Here is a 22,479-nt window from a genome sequence, read left to right as displayed (position 1 = left end):
ATGCCAAAAACTCTAATTATATTTAACTTGATTCATATGTCGTAAGAAATTCTTAAAAAAAATTTATACGAAATATGAAAAATATTCTCCTATCAAACACACCCTATAATCTTAAATATAATCTATGTATAATACATAATAAAGGAATAATCCATAACTAATCTCTCAATCTAGAAATCTTATAGATACACTTATGCTAAAGTTTTATTATCCTCCTAAACTTATTTTACTAATAATTTTCTATTCTTTTTTGACATACATGACACTATCTTGTGGGTCCACTGCAGGTTGACTTTTTTTTTCAAACTAGTGCCACGTAGGCCAAAAAGGGATAGAAAATTCCTCATAAAATAATTTCAGAGGGTGATAAGATCTTAGTATAGTATAAGTGTGTTTCTGGAATTTCGATAATATGTTAAGGGGGTACTTGTGCATTTTCCCTGTGATAAACATAAAATTAAATTGTCGGAATTCCCGAAGTCTTTGTGTAGAAAAATAAAACAAATCCAACAAACACGGCCTTAAAGTGAAATGACGTCACCAAAATATAAACGGTCGGATTCTTTCCGTCTACAATCTTCTACACGCTTCCTCACGATAACGCAAATTAGAAAATGTGCATAGTACATACAAACTTGACTAATCCTGGCCGTTCATTTATTTGACGATCGAGAATCCAACGGTCAATATCTCACAGTAACTAAAGCCCTCTCGTCTTCAAAACCTAACCATTTATCATTTCTGCAATTCTACTCGTCTGCATATCCAGTTTTCTAGCGGCGATTTTCCGATCATCTCTCTACTGTATAGTCTCTTTCCCTTCTTCTATGTGCATGTTTATGTTTGAATTTATGTATATATTTGTATTTTTTTTTCTGTATTTGTGCTTGTATGTATGTTTTTTTCAAGTTTCGACTCTGAAATGTAATTTTGTGTAAGTTGGCGAAATGATTTAGGTGTTTGCTGTTTGGAAACTGTTTGAATTGTAAGATTTGATTAGCAGGTGAGTGTTTTAGATGTGATTATAGGTGAATTGATGGTTAATTAGGGCAGAATTTGGTTTGTGTGTTTAGATTTATAGGGATACATATATTTTTTATGTATTTGTGTATGTATGTGTTTTTTAGGGTTTGACTCTGTAATGTGACGCTGTGTGAGTCGGAGAAAGGATTAGGTGTTTATTGTTTGGAAAATGTTTGAATTTGTGATATTTGACTATCAGGTGAGTGGTTTATATGTGATTATGGGTTGATTTGGTTGTTAATTTGAGCAGATATTGGTTTCCTTTCGTTGTATGTAGTTAAATTTGCTTGATTTTGGTGCAACTTAGAACATTAGATTTTTTATTCTTCTGCTATGGTATGTGCTTAGGCGAGTAAGGTTCTCAGGTCTCACTTTTTTGTTTGCTTGGTAGTTGGTTGGTTTGTGCTTCCTTGCTTGAGATTTTGGAGAGAGAGAGAGATTATGATAGTGAAATATGAGCTTATTTTGGTTAGTAGTTAGAGAAGACTGATTCTGCTGGAAAAAATTCGAATGAAGTTAGTTTTGGCTACTGCTCTTTTCATTTGGAGAAGTTGTAATGACCGAGGCCTGGTGAGGAGAATATTTTTGCTGTAGTCAAATTGAATTGAGGCATTAAAACAAGTTAAAATGTTTGTTGTTTTTCTAGACTCAATATTTAGCTTATTTTTCATCCCTTTGTATACGGAGTAACAAATGTTTAGGTAATAAGGGCATGTATGTTGTCTTTCTTAATTCTGAGCAATGAGAATATCACAATGACACATCAAGATGGTTACTCATTTCATGGTTGAGTAAAAGGTGTCGGGTGTGGCTTGTTAAAAAAGCAATTTACAAATGGTTTATTCAATGTGTTGCTTGTTGAAAACATTCTCTTTTGTTGGCTTCACATGTTATTTGTTTCCAAAGTTCAAGAAACCTATTTTACGATGTAGGTGTTGCTCAGGTAAACTACATGTAATGTAACTTTTAACATGTATATTAATTGCCTCAATTGTAACTGGTAAAAAGTAGTTGCATTTTGTTTCGTCTCCATTCCACAGGTTTCGTCCTTCTCTGGGTCTCATCTTTATAATATTTGCTGTGCAGTATCTTGATATTCAAATGAGTCGTCCACAGGAACCACACCGCCCTTTTCTCCCATTTGGAAATCCTTTCAAATTTATATTACCTAAGGGCTCGTACTTGTCTCCTAAGCTTCTTGCTCTTTTAAATGCCTTTGAGGAGTCATTGACAGAGAGGGTTAAGAGTCTCAAGCCAGGAGGTAAGGAAGATACCCTCACGTTGGCATGGATGACACAAGCAATAAGTACACTTTGTGCAATTCATACAGACGTGAAAACTTTCATTACTGATCTTGAACTTCCCGTATGTGACTGGGATGAGAAGTGGATAGATGTGTACTTGGACAACAGTGTGAAGTTACTGGACATTTGCATTGCTTTCAGCTCTGATATCTCAAGGCTCAACCAAGGCCACCTTTATCTTCAGTGTGGCTTGCATAACTTGGATGGAACGTCAAACCAGTTCATGAAAGCTCGTTCCTCATTTGACGGATGGAAGCAGCATATCAATTCAAAGAACCCAAGATTAGAGAATTGTTTTGCCATCTTGGACAGCCTCACCGAATCACTGAACCTACCTAAGATCAAGAATTCTGCAAAAGGTAAGGTTCTAATGCGGGCAATGTACGGAGTGAGAGTAGTAACTGTATTTATATTAAGCATGTTTGCTGTCACGTTTTCCGGTTCTACAAAGGAGTTGAAAGACCTGCAGATTCATGAAACTTGCTTGTGGACAGAAGCATTTGTTGATGTTCGCGATTTTATCAGTCAGGAAATCAGGAGTATATATTCAAGTGGAAGGATCACATCACTGAAAGAGCTTGAAGTAGTGGATACAAGTGTGAAGAAGCTCTATCCACTCATACAGGATGGAGTAGATCCTAATGAAGCTGAGCAGTTGCAGCTCTTAACTTCAAATCTGGCTGAAAAGGCGGAAAAACTTTCAGGAGGACTAGATCTGCTAGCAAAGGAAGCAGATAGATTCTTCCATATCCTTTTAACTGGACGCGATTCTCTGCTCTGTAACCTTAGAATTGATAATACTGTTTCTAACCCGGCGGAAGTGAACAACAATGTAGAAAGGAAAGAGGTGAGGTGAACCTTAGATATAAGAGGATTTGTTCTGTGCATACAGGGTGGTGGTGTGTGTTTCAGTTTTAAGGTTGAATTTCATGTGCTGTTAAATACTGAAATATATAGTAATTGTGAAAAGAGTGGTTGTGTATGTTTGGATTGTCATGTTATGTTAATGAAGCATAAAGTGGTTTATCGAGTTGATACATCAATGTCAAAGCTTGGTTGTTTGTGTACGTTCTATTCTTCCAACTAGATTTATGAGATTACAATGTGGTCAATATTGAGGATTCATATAAAGATATAACTAGCCTGGAGTTGGGATTTAGGCATAATTCAACATTAAAAACCTACGAAAAAAATTGAAAATTTGCATAATTATATATCCAAACACAAAATATTGCACTTTAGTATTATACATAGCTGATTATCATTTTTTAATAGTATTCATGCATACAATATTTCACTTATTATAACTAATGTATCAATCTTGTATAAAAATGTATAAGAAGTGTTTAGCATACTTTTAAGGCTTATTTAGTCGGAGAACAATGCCATGTAACCCTCAATGTAGAATAAAAAACAACATGAAAGTTTCAGGATAAATTTGTTTCATGATTTTATCCCAGCCAAACATGGGATAAACATATCCTAAATTTAATTTCGAGATTAGTATCCCTTATCTGTCGTATCAAACAAGCATTTACATTATTGTATAAAATTGTGCAAACACTGAACTTTTTTCCTGTAAAAGTTGAACTCACAAAACTACACTCTAAAATAGGTCAAAACATCCCCAAGTAGCTTCAATATTTAACAACTTCAAAATAACAATCCCAACGAACATCAGTCATCAACTTATCAAAAACGTTAACAAATCACAGAACTCAGTGTACAATCAATGATGATCAATACAAGTATCACTCTCGATCATTTTCTAAGTATCTAAAAATACAAAAAAACAAAATCTCAAACCACAATTTCAACCATGATTTTTCACGTTGTCAATTCCAAATAGGTTTTCCAATTTCCTCAACTTTTGGTCAAACCAACTCTCTTCATAAACCAATTAATGACAATGGAGTTTGAGGCACATATCATATAACAATGGCAGATGTATTGGAAATTACTCTTAAGTATCGAAGAAAATGAATTAAGGAGGTTGTACCACTTGGAACATAGGGATATTCAATCCCCAGCATCTCTTCTTCACTGCAGGTTAGGGATAAAATCCTTCTTTGTTTTTTTTGCAAGATACATACAAAATGGACTATTTCGGATAAGATTGAAAATATGGACACAATTTGGTTATAAGGTTGGGCCGCTATAGAACGCGAAAGTTCCAAGAAAAATTCGCAGATTCAAGTACTACGTAGCTCAATAGTAGAATCTTATGACAAAGTTATGAACTTCAAGCGAAACTTCCAATGGAACAGCACAAAAATCCTCAAACTCCACCTCCATGACTGAATAAAGCCCTTCCTCTGAGACCCTGCACAAAGTTAGTGATACACAACTTAAGGAAAACATGCAAGAAAATAAATGGACAAGCATGACGAATTCAGTCCAAACTGCTTTAAAAGCAGTACTTAGACAAGAACGAGAATGTTATAACCCCACATTTACAACATTGACTGTTCGGGGTTACATTTTATTGTGGTAAACATATTCAAAGTAAAGAATTTAAAAAAGAGAAGGTATCACTATGTTTTAGACATTTAAATTTCGAGGTCTTATGTTCCTTTTCTAGCGGTTACCGTAACACGTAACACTCCAAAGTCCCCCACACGGTCTATTGGCATCCTGGCAAAGGTATTGTTATCAGGAAAAGTCAAGGCCAAGCTTTCAAGCATACAAACAAGCAATTGAGCAAACAATACAAAAATATGACCATAATACCTCCAAAAATGAACTTAATTGAAGAAGTTATTCAAACCCCACCCCCTACCCCGGTTCAAGTCCTATCAATTGGCTTTCTAAAGTATCAAGGATTTATTTTCACGGAAGTGTCTAGGTTGAATATAGCTCCTCTAATGTTTAAGATACAACAACAACAACATACCCAATGAAATCCCACTCAGTGGGGTCTGGGGAGGATAGAGTGTCCGCACACTTTATCAAAATATTACACGAAAACTGTCTAGCTACACAAGCTTGCAAAATAAAGTAAATGACCATCTAAACAAGTTCTTTGATGCAATACAAAAAACAAACTTAAAAACTTTTCCGGGTAGAGATATTCACAAGCTAAAGTCACTCATTACTTAAAACTGTTTAACAATGTGTTGAGCAGATGAAAAAGACAAATCAAGGAAATCTAACCACTAGACTAAGACATCTTTGTTCCAATTCACTGACTCCAAGGATCAGCCAGTGTGCCCCCATGCTGCTTGACTATTCGAACTGCTTGCAGAAGAATATCCTGTTGGGCAGAAAACAGTTTGTCCTTGCTCTAAAATACAAAAAAGACGGCAATTAGCTGAATGAAAGAAACCCATTAACAAGACCATTGAACAGTTGACTGAAGGGTAACATTGGAAGCAAAAACTGATGATGATCACTAATATAATTGCACATGGAAAATGTCAGATACACAGCGCGCACAACTACTTACAGACTCAACGCTAAAGATCACGTCAGCATTTGTTCCAAATATCTTGTTCTGTATCAACCATAAGGCAGACCTCAAGATAAAAGAACATGCTTTTTTTTGTGTTATGGGATCAACTTTTGAGGTGCCAATTATAAGGCCAAAATTTGGAAAAATAAATGCAGAGGCTGTGTAACCTAGATAAGTTCTTCTAGATAATTAAATCTACTATAATCATTTTTTCCCTAAGAAGTTGAAAAAAAAAATTCTAAAACATATTACTTCCAGTTATTCTCTATGCTGGAAGCCATTTCCAAGCTCAAAATAAGAAAATGTCTACATCATTGTTCTTTTCTCAAGGATCCGATGATGTTTGAAGGGAAACTGTATCTTGTAAGAATTCTATTTTACACCAAAATGAAAAGTAAAAGATAAAATTTTCTGGATAGAACTACTTCTTTGAAAACATCTCAAGCTTCCTCCCTTCCTTATTGTCCACCAGAATTTTTTTCCACCATTTCTTCTGCCTTCCGACCCATGTTGTTCCTGCATTTAAGTGTTCTTGAGTAGCCTTTGGCATGACCCATTCGATCTCTTTCACGCAAAAACATAAATTCCAATACTTTCTGAATCCTTCCATATAGATAACATCTTGAGCACAACTGTCCCTGCTTGCATATGGTGGACCATTTGGAAGGAGAGAACTATAGAGCTTTTGAAGACGAATATAATTTTGTGGAGAAAATCAAGATGAATTGCATATTTTTGGTGTAAAGAAAGCTATGCCGAGGATGCTGAATCACTAGCCTAAGCTTGGTTTTGGGATTTTGTGAAGTCTTTTGCACTGTTATGATGTAACTTTTATATACATATATAGACGTTACCAGTTCCAAAAAAGGTTATCATGTGTCAAGCATGCTTTCTTACCAACTATCCCTGTAAAGGAAGCCACCTTGTATGGTATTTTTACTTTACAATTATGTTCCCAAGGCCAAATATTTGTATGTTGTCCGGTGCCATTTAAAGCAACGTAGGTTAATTTAATTGTGTAAGTTCTTCTTGTGTGCTGCTTCCAAAACAATCTATCTTCATTTGTTGTGATTCCTTGACATTGCTCCAGGACCTTCAAAAGTTCAGCTGTCCTATTGACCTCCCAATCATTTAAGAATCTTTTAAGATTGACATTCCACCCCTGTGGTTTCCAAACTACCTGAATTGTTGCATCAGGTGTCTGATCAGACTAAATATGCCAGGGAAGTGTTCTTTTAAAGCTTGGGAACCAATCCAGTCATCCTTCCAGAAGAATATTTTCTGCCTGTTTCCAACTTTGTAACTGAAATTGCCAAGCAAGGATCACAGTTCCCTGGTGGATTTCCAGACACTAACTCGAAAAGGAGAGTTAGCCAAGTAACCATTTTAGAACACCATTGTCTGTCATTCTCGTATTTAACATAAATCATCTATCTCCACAAAGCTTGCTCCTCAAAATTGTGTCTCCACAGCAATTTCATAAGTAAACATATTGTGCTGCCTGAAGTTTCTTATGCCTAATCCCCCTTCCCTCTGACTGGTAGAACAATTCCATCTTGCTAGAAGTAACTTCTCCTTCCCTTGCCAGATAATTTCTTCTCAATGCATCCAATCTCTTTTTCACTTTTTTTGAACACCCAATCTCTTTTCCATTTTAACAAGGAAAAAGGAGACAACATGTAAGTGGGCAAATAATATATACCTCCAATTATTCATTTTAAACTTATCAACAATTGTCTCTATTTCTGCCTACATTTTCAACTTGTTTTCCAGTATAGTTCCATTTATTTTGTTATTTTCATTTTTTTCTTGAAAAGGGGGCTAGGGTGGGTTCTGTATAGGTTTTGGCAGAAACCACCATAGCTGAACTTGCACCAATCAAAATCCGAAGAACACTTGCTATCAGAAGATCAAGGATCTATCCACCTAAACAGATATTATCAAGTTCTGGTTGTTGTTCGAGTATTACATGCTATACTGAAAATTATCTAAACACATGATAAATTGATTTATATTATGCTAGTTGTTACAGTAGACATAAAGCTCAAGAACATATATCAGATGAATTTCACAATGATAGTAGGAAAGACTGAAAAAGAGAAGGCATACCGCATATCTTAAGTTGCACCCAAGAGTTAGCTCTGCAAATGATTTTTCAATTTTAGACAAGTAGCAGTATGGTGCCTCCTTTTCCAAGAAAACATTTGGATTAGATTTAAGCATGCTCTTTACATCATCTGATATCTGGACAATAATATCAAAATCTTCAATTTGGAAAGGAACTGTAGTGACCATGGCACGCCATTGAGCACGTGATTTATTCACAATCACCTGAAGTTTGCACAACCATTCTGTCAATTCTCCTCCTTTTTCTTGTTTCTTTTTATTTACTATTATTCTTTAGGGTCCGGAGTGGGAAGAGGAGGAAACTTCAAAAAAGTAGAAAATATCAGAGATAAAAGACTAGAGCTATTAGAGACCTATAGATTAAGAATCTATAATATGATTATTTTCACTTCCACAAAATATAGAGATGAATCAAACTTTCAGCGCCGTCACAAAAAACTTATAAAATGCTCTCTCTAAGTGATCCACTGTAGTGTCCATCCTCAGAAAAGTACGTACATAGATAAGACTTTGAAAAGAAGTACACACATAATGGAAGTTGATTACATGTAAATTGAATTTTAAACACATGGCTAAGATTTATTTATTTTTTTATGATAAGGAAAACCCGCAGCCGCTATCCTTTGGATACACACAGGGTAAAAACCCTGCTGCTATGCAATAGCTCACAAACCACTTAGGAGAGGTAACCCACACTAGGCAAGCCCGGTGCGACTAGCTCGACCCAAAAAGCAAACCCCTTGCTTTCACTAGCAAGGGTTTTTGAACTTGAGACCTCCAACATGGAAGTCCCAAGCCCAAACCACTGGAATGATGGAATATAATAATTGAGTACTAACAGGAGGAACATATTGATCCTTAACAACTGCACCTGAGTCATTAGTCGAGGGGGCATGGAATTCACAAGGATGTAACCTCTCTTTCATACGACTGAAATGCTGAAGGTACTGAAGTTCTTTCACGGTACTAGGAATGTTGAGAATGATAATTAGACCAACTATGTTGTATGGAATGGAGTGTTGGCCAAACAAGAACACTCACGTTCTGAAGATTAACGTTGTGAAAATGAGGATGTTGAGGTGGATGCACGGGTACTAGGAGAGATAGGATGTTGCGGTGGATGCACGGGTAATAGGAGAGATAGGATTAGGAAAGAAGATATATGAAACAAGGTGGGAGGGCCTTGGTGGAAGACAAGATGTGAGAAGTGAGGTTGAGATGGTTCGAGCATGCCAATAGGAGATGCATGGATTCCCTAGTGTGGAGGTGTGAGAAGTTCGCTATGGATGGTTTCAGGAAAGGTAGATGTAGGACGAAGAAGTATTGGGGAGAGGTAATTAGTCAGGAGATGACGCAATTGCAAGCCACCTTACAGAGGACATCACCCTAAATAGGCGGTCATGGAGGACACGGATTAGGGTAGAAAGTTCTTAGGTAGTAAACTGTTGTCTTGCTTCTACTTCCGTACTTGTAGTCATAGTATTTATCATGTACTTTCTTGTCCTTCGATTTCTGTAACTATCCACTGTCTTTTGTACTTCGATTAGCACATTATTCCATTGTATTTATTGTTACTTTTTTCCAGAAATGCTTTCTTAGTATTGCCATGATTTCTTCACTTCAGTTATTTCTTTTTTGATATGTATTTCCTTGAATGTCTGCTGGAAACAGCATCTCTGACCCAGTGTTATCAAAAGGTGCGCTTTTAAGCGCGCTTAAGCCCTGAAGTGAGGCTCAAAACATGTTGAGCATTTCACCTCCCTTTATGTGCGCTTTAGTGTCGTCATCAAGGTTCTAAGGCAAACATTTCCTTGCCAATGAGCCTCTTATAAAGAACTTGAAGCTAAATAATTGATATTTCACTTTGTCATAATTTTTTTCAATTTTTTTGGTCATATATTTGTCATTTCATGTTTATAATTATTAGACTTAGACTAAACATATATATTTTATTCTTTTCTCCCTTTGCGCCTTTTTTCGTTAAAGCCCACATTTTATTTGCGCTTTGCGCTTAAAGTCCCCACAGACCTTAGAGCCTTTTTGCGCTTTTCGCCTTTGATAACACTGCTCTAACCCCCAAGGTAGGGGTAAGGTCTTCATATACTTTATCCTCCCAGACCTCACTTGTGGGATTACATTGGCTATGCTGTTGTTGTTGATTTGATGTTGTACTAGGAATGTTGAGGATTTAGTTATATGTAACAGTGGAAGCAATAAGAGGTTCTCAGTCCGCTTTGCATCTGTATGCTTACAGAAGGTGCTCGCACTTCAGACTGGCCATGAAAATTTATCTGGAAACTAAAAGCCCTCTTTCGAGGTCACATGTTTTTCTTCATTAGTTGTCAGGAAAACTTGTCTGACTCGTGAAGTTTTACGGAGAATTGGGATCCAACTGACTTCCAGATGTTTTTGTAAGAGGAGAAGGAAGAAAGCAATAGCCATCTCTTCTTGCACTGCAATAAGACTAACTGATATATGTTACCATTATCCAAAAAAAAAGAAAAGAAACTGATATACTATGGTAGTTGTTCCATAACTTAACACGGATTCAGTGGGTCATTTCAAAGAACACCAAGGAACTTCTATGGCGCTGGATCAATATGAAAACAAGGAACAGATAGATGTTCTGGAGGAGAATGGCCCAAACATGTATTTGGTGTACAGCGTTAGGAGAGAACCAGTAGACATTTTGAGGGTAAAAGTGGTTGCAAACGAAAAATTAAGCTGAACTGTTTCTTGTCTTTTCAATTCTAATGTAAAGAGAACTATATAGATGATGAAGAATAACTGGTGAATCTTTGATTCCTGGTAAGATACAATGCTTCGATAATCGGTTAGTATCTGATTACCAATACCGATTTGGTGCTGACGAATACAATGTTACCTTTTCAAAAAAAAAAAAATTACACTAGAAGATATTTGCACTGATGTAAGTATAAATTTTTGGTGGGGAACTACACTTTGATGTAGTATACCTGTGGATATATAGAAGTAAATGTTACCTTTCTCATTTTAAAAAAAAGGAGGAACATGATGCAGATGTTATAAATTACTTGGCTAAATACCTAGATAGTCCCTTAAACATGGCATAATTTGTTAGATAGACATCTCAAATCGACAACAATGTGTCTTTAACACGGGGTCAGCAAACACAAAGCGTGAAAATTACATGCTTGTGAAAATTAAACTTTAACAGGGTTTGATTCTTTTTTCATTTCAAAATAGCATGATATATGAGTTTCTTGATGCATATTAAAACTGTGTTTGGGCATGTATAAGCTAGATTGCTATTTTAAAGTATCTCACATTGGCCAAAAAAGGACTTAGCTATGTATATTTTATATTGTTTTGTGATATTTCACCAGTTATTATATTCTGCTTGTCTATTTAGCAGTTCTTAGCAGTTGATAATAGTAGACCTTTTTTGTGATCTGTTGATGATAAGCATGCCCATTCAGTGGTATATCTGGTATTTCTGATTTAGTAGTTGTAATACTTGTTTGTGGTTTTCCCTCTATTACTTGGGGTTAGACGTTGGGATAATTATCTCGCACTGCTTCTTTAGCTAGGTGTGTTATGCCACTAACAGATAGCGACTCGACAATACTGAACACTTACCGGGTAAGACGAGTAGTCGATGCACCACATCAGGTGGTTCGACAGGCAGCAAACACACCGAAGACAGGTAGGACATGTGGGCTAACGAATCCAACGCTTCATTGAGAAGCAACACCTAGATGTTTATTTGTTTGATACAGTTTCAACAGCTTGACCTTATCTGGGCGTCTTATCCTATACTGTGAGATTAGTTGCTTACTTGTATAATCTGTTATATTGTTGAAGCTGTATATGCTATTATGTACTACAGTTTCTAAGCTTGTCCCAACTTCCAGGGGTAAGACTGGGGTGGGTTAAGGATCTTACTATGTCCTTTTTTTTGTTTTTCTACGCAAGAACTAAGCTGACCTTAGGCGGGCACCCCTCCAAAGTGCTATGGAGGTCACCAACCTATGCCATGGGCCTTAATGGTCATCCATTGACTATGTCCACGTAAGTATCTTACTAGGTCATTTTGACTCACCATTTAGTGCTCTATGCAGATACTATTGAGGGTGTATAGTTGTTGACTGCTAAGTTGCTTGTCCTGTTCAGATGACCATCCACCCATCTGAAGCAATGCGTTGTCAGCTTGTATCTATTTACTGTCTTTCTTTTATGTCATATCGAGTTGCATCTCTTATTGTTGAATCTCATAACCTTAGTGACTCCCTGACTTAAGAGATATTTGGGAACACTTTTACATTTAGTGTTTAGCATGTTTCCATGTATTCTAGCAATTCATAGCATAGCGCCATAGCCTAATACGCCTGGTGCAGGTAGTAGCTCATTAAATACTAGTCACAGCCTAAATGCTAGATTTGGGTCGTGACAGGAATTCAACAAGGAAGACCGAGGCCAATTAACCTCCTGAAAAACTCTTGGCTAGATCATTTTCCTCAAGGGGCTAACTAGAAGGGCATTTTTGTAATTTTGTCTCCTGGCTGTCATAACTATAAGTCATCATTTTCTTTGTGTTATATCTTTTAGAATGAATTTGAATGAAGAAAACCTTCTGGGAGCTTAGATTATCTCAGTTCTTAGCAACTTTAGTCACTTTCGTTCAGCTAAGATGTTTGAAGAATTATTCCTCTTCTAGCTTAGTATTTATTTTTCTTTCTTTAGGTATTTTAATGTTAGAATTCCAATATTCAAGTTGTCTTTTGGTTCTCCTCTTTTTTTATCTTTTAACTTTTGAATCTGCTTCAGCTTATGTGAGCCGCCTAGGTCAAAAAGAGGTGTCTATCTGGATCTATCTGGTATCTAACTAGCTAGGTTAGAGACTTAGAGTGACTAGCTCCAGTAACTAACTAATAGTCTTCTAGGATAGAGTGACTAGCTCCAGTAACTTACTAATAGCCTTCTAGGTTAGAGTTACTAGCTCCGGTAACCAACCAAGAGTTTTGTTTGGCCAAGTTACTAAAATCAGCAAATTTTAGAAAATGTTTTTCGAAAATATTTTTGGTGAGAGTAGTTTCTGTTTGGCCAATAAATTTAAAAGCACTTTTGAGCAGCGATAACTGTTTGGCCAAATTTTTTGAAGTGCTTTTAGTAAATGTGTGTGTTTCAGAAAGTGCTTTTTAGGGAAAACTGCTTTTTTTATCATATGATAAATGGTTTCTGCTACTCCCCAGAAGCAATTATTTCCTCCCAAAAGCTCTAACCAAACACCTTACTTTCTTAAAATAAGCATCTTTGGCCTCCTAAACACTTAGCCAAACAGGATATAACTAGTAGCACGTTTGGACAAGCTTCTAAAACCAACTTATTTTGAAATATACCTCCCAAAAAATACGTTTGCCGAGAAACAGTTTGCATTTGGCCAACAAATTTAAAAAGCATTTTGAACAGCAATTAGTGTTTGGCCAAAGCTTATTAAAAGCTTCTAAGTGTGTTTTTCTCAAAATTGCTTATAGAGGAAGCTACTTTTTTTAGCTTTTGATAAACAACTTCTGCTACACCCCACTTTTTACCAAAAGCACTTATTTTCATCCAGAAGTTTGCCAAACACCCCACTTTTTAAAAATAAGCACTTTCAGCTCCTAAAGACTTGGTCAAACATGCTATTAAGTTAGAGTGCCTAGCTATCAAATTGTGCCAAGTTTGAGGTGCTATTTATGTATTTAGCCAAATTATCTTCTAGATACCAAAAGCAAAACTTGAACTTGACCAGTTGAAACATGAGTTCCATGTAACCTTCTTTTAATTATAATATAATAACAAGTAATGGGTCAAACATAAAGAAATAGGAAGGAGAAGATCATTTGGGACGAAAGAGGAATAGAAAAAATAATTCCAAAGCAGTCTCAAAATAATCAAGAGGAAGCTAGTTTTTTTGTACTAATGTTAGAGAATATTCTTAGTAGCTAGTTATAAGTTCAGTTTATTAAAACTAGAGAAAATACCTTTTAAGGGAACTAAAGATATAATCGTGCACAGATATCCGGACATTTCTGCACCTTATGGAACAAAGAAGGAACAGCTTTAAGTCATCTTAACCTCTATATGCAATAGGCTAGTAGCTAGTGCTTAGGTGTAGCAACTCAAGAACATGCAAGTTAATGCTGCGTAGAGATCTAAGGTAAAAAGTCTACCAAAAGTGATAACATCCCCAAAAGAATGACCAAGAGTAGCTGGAACTCATCAGCTCCTTAGCTTTTATAAGTTTATTGTATTTACTGAGCTGACAGTTCCCTTCCTTTGGTAACTTTGCGTCTACTGGATGCCTTAACGATATCTCAGTTGCTTCATCAAAAGAATAGTTAAGAAAAACTCACTTGACTGGAAAATAGTGAATTTGGGACAATAACAGGGAATTTTTCTGCAGTCAACAATGATGTAGTAGTGAGCCCCATTTCAACCACTTGACCTTCCACTGATCCAGCCTGCAAAAGTAGTTTCTGTTAAACAACTCATAGAATAAATTAAATGTCATGTCGTCAGAAAAAGAGGATTCGAGTTCCGATAGGTAGGAACACAATTATAGTTTGTTGTTGGTGCAAATATACTTGTTATTCTTGATCAGATATCATTTTATTTTTAAACCAGATTTCAAGCATAATTAAATATCATTTTATTTTCCATCAACCCCACTAAGGCACGTATACATTAGAACTGACTGAACCTTTGAAATAATTGTCCATTCAAGTTCAGATTTCAGACAGCAAGCAGGATTTAGTTCGAAGCTTAGGGCATAAATGTACTTCTTCCTTGCCTGCCTCACCCACTCCAATGTAATGCCTTGTGTCACAGTCCATCCATATGAATGTTTCTAAATGTAAGTCCTTGCACCACAGTTCATCTGTGTCCTTGCGTCGTAGTCCATCCATGTGAATGTTGCTACACAAAAGTATTTACACTAAAGCCAATGTAACTTGCAGTACTACCTATACTCTAGAATATATCACTCACTAAAGCAATAGTTCCACAAACTAGGGATGGACACTGAAATTCCAGTTGTCCACTCAATTTGTCAGGATCATGCTCAACACCAGTCGCAAGTCTTCATATATTTAACACTCCATTCCTTGTCTTCTTCAGTCTCCCTTTCCCTTTAACTACGTCATTATTACAATATCATGCTAATAGATGTAGCTCTAAGACTTGAATAAATAGTTTATATGCCTGGTCAAAGGTGCTAAGTAAATCTCTTTTTACTTTCTGAGAAAGTAGAATGTGCAAAGTTAGTATTCAAATAGTGTTTTCATTATCCACCATTCTGTCTTACTCTCAACAATCCAAAAGTTTTTTAGTAATTGTTAATATACTAAATAAAGGCCAGTCATGTATTTCTAATTTTTGCATAAATCGAGTCATGTATTTCTAATTTTTGCATAAATCGTGCTCAATCCTTAGATACTCGCAACAGCAACAAAAGGAGAAAGAAATATCATTGACACTAAGAAGATTTTAGACATACTTTTATCGTGTCACCAACTGAAAACGGTTGTGAAAGCTGTACGGAGAGCCCACTAAGAACATTTCCAAGGATGTCTCTAGCAGCAAAAGCAGTAGCCACTCCTACAGTATTTATAAAAAGGGCAAAAGTGAAGAGTGAATTGGAACACAACAAGGGATAATTAAAATAAGTTTTATAATTTTTCAATTAATCATTATCCACATTGCATCTTCATATACACCTACATACCAGCACAAACTAATATGCTCCCTATCAGTATCATTGCTGACATGATTGCTATTTGCTACTATTTATGTTTTTTCTTTCTTTTTTGGATAAGTAGAGAACTGGGTAAATCAACCGAAGTGGGTAACCATAACTGGATGGGTCTGGTATATCTCTGACTCCTCATGGCCCTACAGAACCCACCATTTTGCTGAACAAATTATTTCAAAATTTATGCCCATTTTCACATGCCCGCCAATAAGCAAATCTGTCCACTGTTGTATATCACACTGTTTGTTCCCATTCCTACTCTGGGAAGTCAAGATTGTCCAAGTTGATACGTCATCAGTAGAATGTAAAACAACATGTTTAACATGTGTTCTTATGTAGAATGATGGGGAAACTTTTCTCCACACAATGCTAGAAGATACGTCAAAATATAACTCACAGCTGTTCCACACACACACACAGGAAATAAGTAAATAAATAGAAGCAACAATAATGACTACAACCGGAGACACCAAAGCAAAAATGCTGGATGATAAAACTTAAAGCACTGAAAAGGATAACAAAGTTAAAGAACTTTGGACTACTGTGAATAAACTGAGCGGAGAAGAAAATGAGGACAAGGAGTAGTTAGACCTTCAAGAATTACACTATGGCATTTGGTCTTGAAAACTGTGAGCATTTGAAAAAGTAGTTTTCTTTTACGAAGTGAAAAATGATATTTGAAAATTGGTAGAGTTGTGTTTGGCCATGAATACAAGTAGGAGTTGTTTTTGAATTCTTGTGAATAATTTGGAGTTAAAAAAATGAACATCTTTTTGGTGTTCTCCAAAAAAAACTTATCATAAATAATCGCTAACAAGAATTAGGTTCTTTTTACGAACTTGATGTCGATAAACCTGCGAATCTATAAATTCATTTTGGCCAATTGAACCTTCTCAAATTCTTTCTTTTTAAGAACCAAAAGGATTTGTGTTAAAATAACAGATGCCACGAAGAACAAAAGTCCTTGAACACGTAATGGATCTTGAAGTACTAATTCTGCATCTCCCTAACCAAAATTTTCAGGAATTTAACTTCAAATTGAATTCCTGAATTTTCCAAAGTTTTATGGCCAAACATGTTTCCAGAGTTAAACTCCAGAACAAAGTAAAAGAATTCATGGCCAAACTCCCTAAATTTAAAAACATGTGCAACAACACATACCCAGTGAAATCCCACAAGTGAGGTGCGGGGAGAATAGAATGTACGCAAATCTTACAACTACCTCATGAAGGTAGAGAGGCTTCTTTTGAAAGACCCTTGGGTCAAGTGACACAAACCCGATATAAGGAAGAAGACAATGAAGAGAACCAAACCCAGGAACAGTGAAAAAGTAGCCAAAACAGCAATAAATTCATGTGATAATCAAAATACCATAAACAACATACTACGATAATTATTATTAAAAACATTGATAAAAATAGAAAACAAGAACTACAATAATACAAGTTGCCATCGCAAACACCATCCACCCTAAGCAAGACAATCCTAGGTACACTACCTACTACCCTTCTACCCTAATACGTGTCTTCCACATCTTCCTATCTAGGATCACGGTGACACAATCAAATATAGCAGCCGTCAAATTTGCTAGTAATTATGCATGCCTTATGTCAAGCTAAAGAAATACATTAGTAAGATTCCATGGTTAGAGTTAGTGCCAGCAAAATGAGCCCATTTTTTGGTGACCCGCCCAATCCGCCCATATTTTAATGGATTAGGTGAGTGATTTTTCGCATGGGTAAAACATGGGTTGATACCCATACTCGAACCATAAGTAAAATATGAATTAGCCAAATGGATTAAGCGTCTAACTTTTATTCACTCAAAATTCATTCTTCACTAAAAATAGTGTAACTTCTCTTCCTTTTTATGTTATTCTATAGAACTAACTATTCTTCTTTCTAATCAAAAAGGTGAAGTCTTTGATCCTCTAAAAATATATAATTCAAATGTACATTGCTTTTGTTAATTATAATTACATTTTTTATATTTATTTAATTTTATATTGGATAATCAATAATAGTGTAAAATAAGCAAATCATGTATTAGTATTGACATTGCTTAAAGTGCATTAAGCATGTTTTAGTCCTAAAATGCAAATATTCATTTACTTTGATATTAAATATATTTTCATCTTGTTATTACATAAATTTATTTTATATTGAAAAGTTATAGGATTTATTTTTTTTCATGATACAATAAAATTAAATGAAGCATGTTCAACATTTTTATCTAAAAAAACTAAAATATCTTCTCCATATTGAATTCTTAAGTAAAGTACTATCAACCCATTTATTACCCAATCAATTTTTACTCATATCAAATATGGGCGGGTTGAATTATTACCCATTTTCAACCCGCCCACGTTTGACCAAACCCGCCCATTTGCCACCACTAGTTAGAGTGTAACTGAAACTATGTGCAATAAATGGGTGGGTCCTTCACCCATCCAGACTTATGCGGATCATGTTCATGGGCTAATTTTGCCTCCCCTCGATTCAAATCTTTATCAAACTAAGGTGACCTTTTGTTTGTAGGAAACTTTCCACCTAATAGATAAGAAGACAGGTGGGAACCAATCTGAGAAATTTCACCTCCAATTCCACCAACGGTCAAAATAGATTGGACAGCTACTCCACAAGCTTCAGCTAAAGTCATTAGCCCAAGGATGAAGAGGCCAACCGAAGAGAATCTGTCCAAAGTCAACAACCGATCACGGTCACCTACTTCAAGACTCTTTACAGCCAAAGCTCTGCTGATCACATTTGTTTTCCATCGTTGTAGAAACCAGACAAATGAAAGAATAGCAGCACCTCTCCAAGTCTGGAGAAGATATTGTGATGCAATAGTGCTAGGTGCCACCATCACTGCACTGCACATAGATATACATCAACTATGAAGACATAACCAATAGAAAATCAAACCGAAATAATATGGGATAAACAGGTTAGAAATATATTACTGACATCTGTGAAAATGCCATGAAAGTGATTAAATATCGAACTGGATCCTCCATAGCACCCCAAATACTTCTCTCATAAGACACCTGCCCCCATATCGAGCTTCCAGGCAACAAAGCAGCTGGTCCTTGCATAGAATACTTGTGAAATCTCCTCAAAAGTCTTGGAAGCACCACCCAAGCCATTAAGGTACCAGTTAAAGTGCCAGCAACAGGAACAATTACATCTCTCAGATAAGGGTGTGCATTAAGCACTTGTTCAACATAAGGAGTCATTTCCGAAGATGCCTCTTTCACTTTTTCCCCAGTAGAAGTCACAGCATCTGTGGCAGTTCGCCAAGCTTCCTTAATATTTCCAACCCATTCACTTCCACTTACACCGCCTGTATCCATATCAGACCCACTTGCACCAGTTGAAACTTCTGAACCTTTAGGACTATCTCCTTTACTACTAAAAGACGACGAATACCATCGATAATTCCAAATGGGGCTAGTTACAACAATTGATTTACTTCCCCACAGACTTTTATTATCAGATCTCCCACTGAGATATGAGGTAACATGAATTGTCCCACTAGCAGAGTGTATCTCCCTTGTATTAAAACATTTTGGGTCAGCATAATTTTTTGAATAGGTGGGTTCTCTAGAATGAAGATTACCATTTATGCAAGCATATGAAGGTCTGACATCAATCTGATTTGCTAATTTATAAGAGAAATTAAGGGTTCTCTTCAAAGTTGAAAGCCTAATAGCAGCCATCAATGTGTAGAGTTTGACCAAGAAATGTATATCTCAAACGAAATTCTGTTAACTTCAAGCTACAATGCTCATCTTCGATCTGCAACAAGTATTGAGCCAAAAATTAGAAATGGGTAACAATACATGAATCTTCAAAAAATTCAAAACAAATACTAAAAAGGATCACTTCTACTTGTCTGTTAGGTGAAAGAGAATGAGAAAGTTGACTGAGCAGTAGGAAGAAAAATGAAAATTAAGATCCATATATGTGTACATATATGCATTATATATATGTATACACTAGCTATAGTAAACACTAAAAAGGCTTGACGGAGAAGTATATCACATTTCAAATTAGATCAGGCACACCTACGAACACACCATATCAACATGATACATATTATCTTTTAAGTTTAGGGTTGACAGGCTGGGGAAATTAATATGCCCTCAATTCTTGTAGTACCAATCAATTCATGAGAACAATATCAAGACAAAGCCAATCTATACTATCAACAAAGTCAGGTTTTATATAGAGTTAAGGCAAGCTTGCCCCAACTGCAAGGTGCATTTCATTTCATTCACCTCACTCATTTTTAAGTAATAGATCAATTCTAGTTACCTTCTAACATGGTCAAAATTTACATTCTATTGGTGTATATACCGCAAAATGTAATAAATTATAGCTGCAAATAAAATGAATAAAAAATATATTCAGATTGCGGGGTAGATATCACGCCCTCTTTAAGGATATTCAAGCCAGTTGTGCTATAATCTACCCCGATCCAACAATATAACTCTTGATTTCTTCCCTCAAATATACAACATCCCAGCAATATTGTATAATTCAAACAACTCCATATTAGTAGAAGAGTCCAAAGCTCCATCATTAGAACACTTTTCTTCAATATAAATGTACTCTCATTTCTATAGTAAATTAGTTGAAGACTTAGAATAATTTTTTTATCTCAACTCTCTCTTTCACTCCACTAACCTCACTACACACTACAATATTTTCTCATACTTCTCATCTTTTTCATTATATATATATCCTTGTACTCAAAACAAAGTAAGATCACCATTGTTTATAGGTAGGGAATTCCTCCTTGCAATGAATAGGAGGAATTTGGGTAATAATATAGGTAAATGAATAGAGGAATTATGTCTAGGAGGTTACATGAGTTACAAAGCATAATGAGGTAGAATAATGGCCAAATAACAAGTTAGAGGTTATAGGAGTTACATAAGAACTTATTGTCATATTCCACCACTAACTCATATATTAATATTATTATTACAATACTAAAATGTATTTTGCTCCAACACATGCCAATAAGAATGAGAAAGCAACATCACGTTATATTATGTAAGTACATTTATCATTAGAAAAAGCAAAGAAATATCAACCTATAACGTGAGCCCAAACACCATGGCAGTAGCAACTCACCTAAAGTTGGGAACCTAAAGTAAAATACTTGGCAGGCACTAAGAGTTTATCAATACATGTGAAGTGAGGTAAAGAATTTGATCCCATCTTTTTTCACTCAACCTTATGTATCTAGTTTGCTTGTTCAAGATTATATTATCTGCAATTTGCACTGTGTCCTCTTTAACCATGTAAAAATTTGTCATTTTACATGGCATAATCGGCTGTACAAAGGTCAGTTGATTTAGGCATAATATCAAACAACCTCAAGGCATGAATGAGCAAAGCTGATTACTAACATCCATGTGATTCCAACAAGAAACTATTCAAAAAAAAACCTAAAAATTACCACCTACCCATAAAATCTGATTAACAATAATAACTACTCCAATATAAAAAAGAGCAAAAATTCAGAAAAACTCAGAAAAACTCACCAGAAATTATGAAAATAAAGCACGCATCAGAGACACTTGGAACTCAAATTGAGAAGTTCAAAAAAAAAATTAAAAAAAATGAAATACAACAACTACAGATGCATGAGTCTGCCAAATTTACCAATACACCAAACAAGATGAGAAAAAATAAACTGAAAAGTGAACTCACCAGAAAGTGCAATCAATGCAAGCAGCAACTGTGAAGCAGCCAAATTAACGCAGAATCAGAACAAGCCAACTGCAGGAAAGAAACAGTATAAGCCGAGAAGTGTGACAGAGAGTAAGCAATTTGGTTCGTTTATAGAGCGCAAAGTCAACAGTAGCGATGAAGACGCAATTTAACAATTCACCATTAAAGGAGCAAAGCTTAGTAAAGGAAAAATACAGTGTAACTTGCTCGGCAAGATTTGGATTTGTTCAGGCAGGCACCGAATCAAAATGAAAATGGAAAAACAAGGAACGAGGGAAGCATGAGCTTTTTTTTTCTTTTTCTTTTTCTTTCAATAGAAAAACTAAAAATTCATTGTAAAGAAAAACTTGTCTTTTAATTTCAAAAAAGTGGTGGGATAAACATCCTTTTGGATTATTTTTTTCGCAAAATAAAATTTAATAAATGCCTTTATAGATAATTTTAAATTTTAAATTTTAGATATATGTAATATTTCTCAAAAATATATAAGTAATAAACATATAACTAATATTGCAAAAAAACTTGACATATATTTTTTGAGCTAATAATATTTAATTTAATTTATTATAAAGACTAAAGGTACACCTTTTGTAAAACTATTGTGGACTGCACCTATAAAAAAAAGTATCAATTCTAACTAAAAGGATTGAATGGTATGTGATATGAAATAACAAGTTATAATAGTACTAAAGCAAACAAATTAGGACAAAATTATGACATAGATTCAAAAATAAAAAATAATGCGTATATTCTATCAAATTTCAATATAACATAAATAAGTTTCAAAATAACTTGGTTAATAAACATATAACTAATATTGCCAAAAAATAATTATATATATATATATATATATATATATATATATATATATATATATATATATATATATATATATATATTTGAGCTAATAATGTTTTAATTTAATTGATTTAAAAACTAAAGATACATTTTTTGTAAAAAATATTGTAGATTGTTTGTGTTCTGGGTGTTTGGTTACCTCTTCTAGGTTTTTTTAAGCTATTGCATAGGAGAGGATTTTTATTCTATACGCACTCAAAG

General features: G+C 35.1%; 2 protein-coding genes and 1 pseudogene across 3 annotated transcripts; 1 reads left to right on the top strand and 2 right to left on the bottom strand.

Moving 5' to 3' along the window:
* Positions 1-667: 667 nt before the first annotated feature.
* On the top strand, positions 668-3,364 carry LOC101256224 (protein BPS1, chloroplastic). The gene is made up of 2 exons (XM_004248008.5): positions 668-804; positions 2,110-3,364. The coding sequence occupies exon 2, from the start codon at positions 2,125-2,127 to the stop codon at positions 3,181-3,183; it is 1,059 nt and encodes a 352-aa protein (XP_004248056.1). The 5' UTR covers positions 668-804; positions 2,110-2,124; the 3' UTR covers positions 3,184-3,364.
* A 575-nt stretch (positions 3,365-3,939) lies between these two features.
* Positions 3,940-21,824, bottom strand: LOC101256526 (mechanosensitive ion channel protein 1, mitochondrial-like). Of its 2 annotated transcripts, none has more exons than XM_004248009.4 (9): positions 21,616-21,824; positions 21,400-21,468; positions 18,643-19,473; positions 18,271-18,548; positions 15,422-15,522; positions 14,280-14,387; positions 7,888-8,109; positions 5,481-5,610; positions 3,940-4,650 (listed from the first exon to the last, which is right to left on the bottom strand). In XM_004248009.4, exons 3-8 carry the CDS (start codon positions 19,392-19,394, stop codon positions 5,509-5,511), a joined length of 1,563 nt encoding a protein of 520 aa, XP_004248057.1. In that variant the 5' UTR covers positions 19,395-19,473; positions 21,400-21,468; positions 21,616-21,824; the 3' UTR covers positions 3,940-4,650; positions 5,481-5,508. The 2 variants fall into 2 exon arrangements, with proteins under 2 accessions (XP_004248057.1, XP_010326984.1); XM_010328682.3 differs by having other exon boundaries at positions 21,581-21,782.
* Positions 11,865-11,963, bottom strand: U1.1ps (U-snRNA pseudogene; annotated as a pseudogene).
* Positions 21,825-22,479: the final 655 nt, after the last annotated feature.

Source organism: Solanum lycopersicum, chromosome 10, assembly GCF_036512215.1.
Source record: "Solanum lycopersicum chromosome 10, SLM_r2.1".
Classification (NCBI taxonomy): Eukaryota; Viridiplantae; Streptophyta; class Magnoliopsida; order Solanales; family Solanaceae; genus Solanum; species Solanum lycopersicum.
This window is presented reverse-complemented; position numbering and strand designations above follow the sequence as displayed.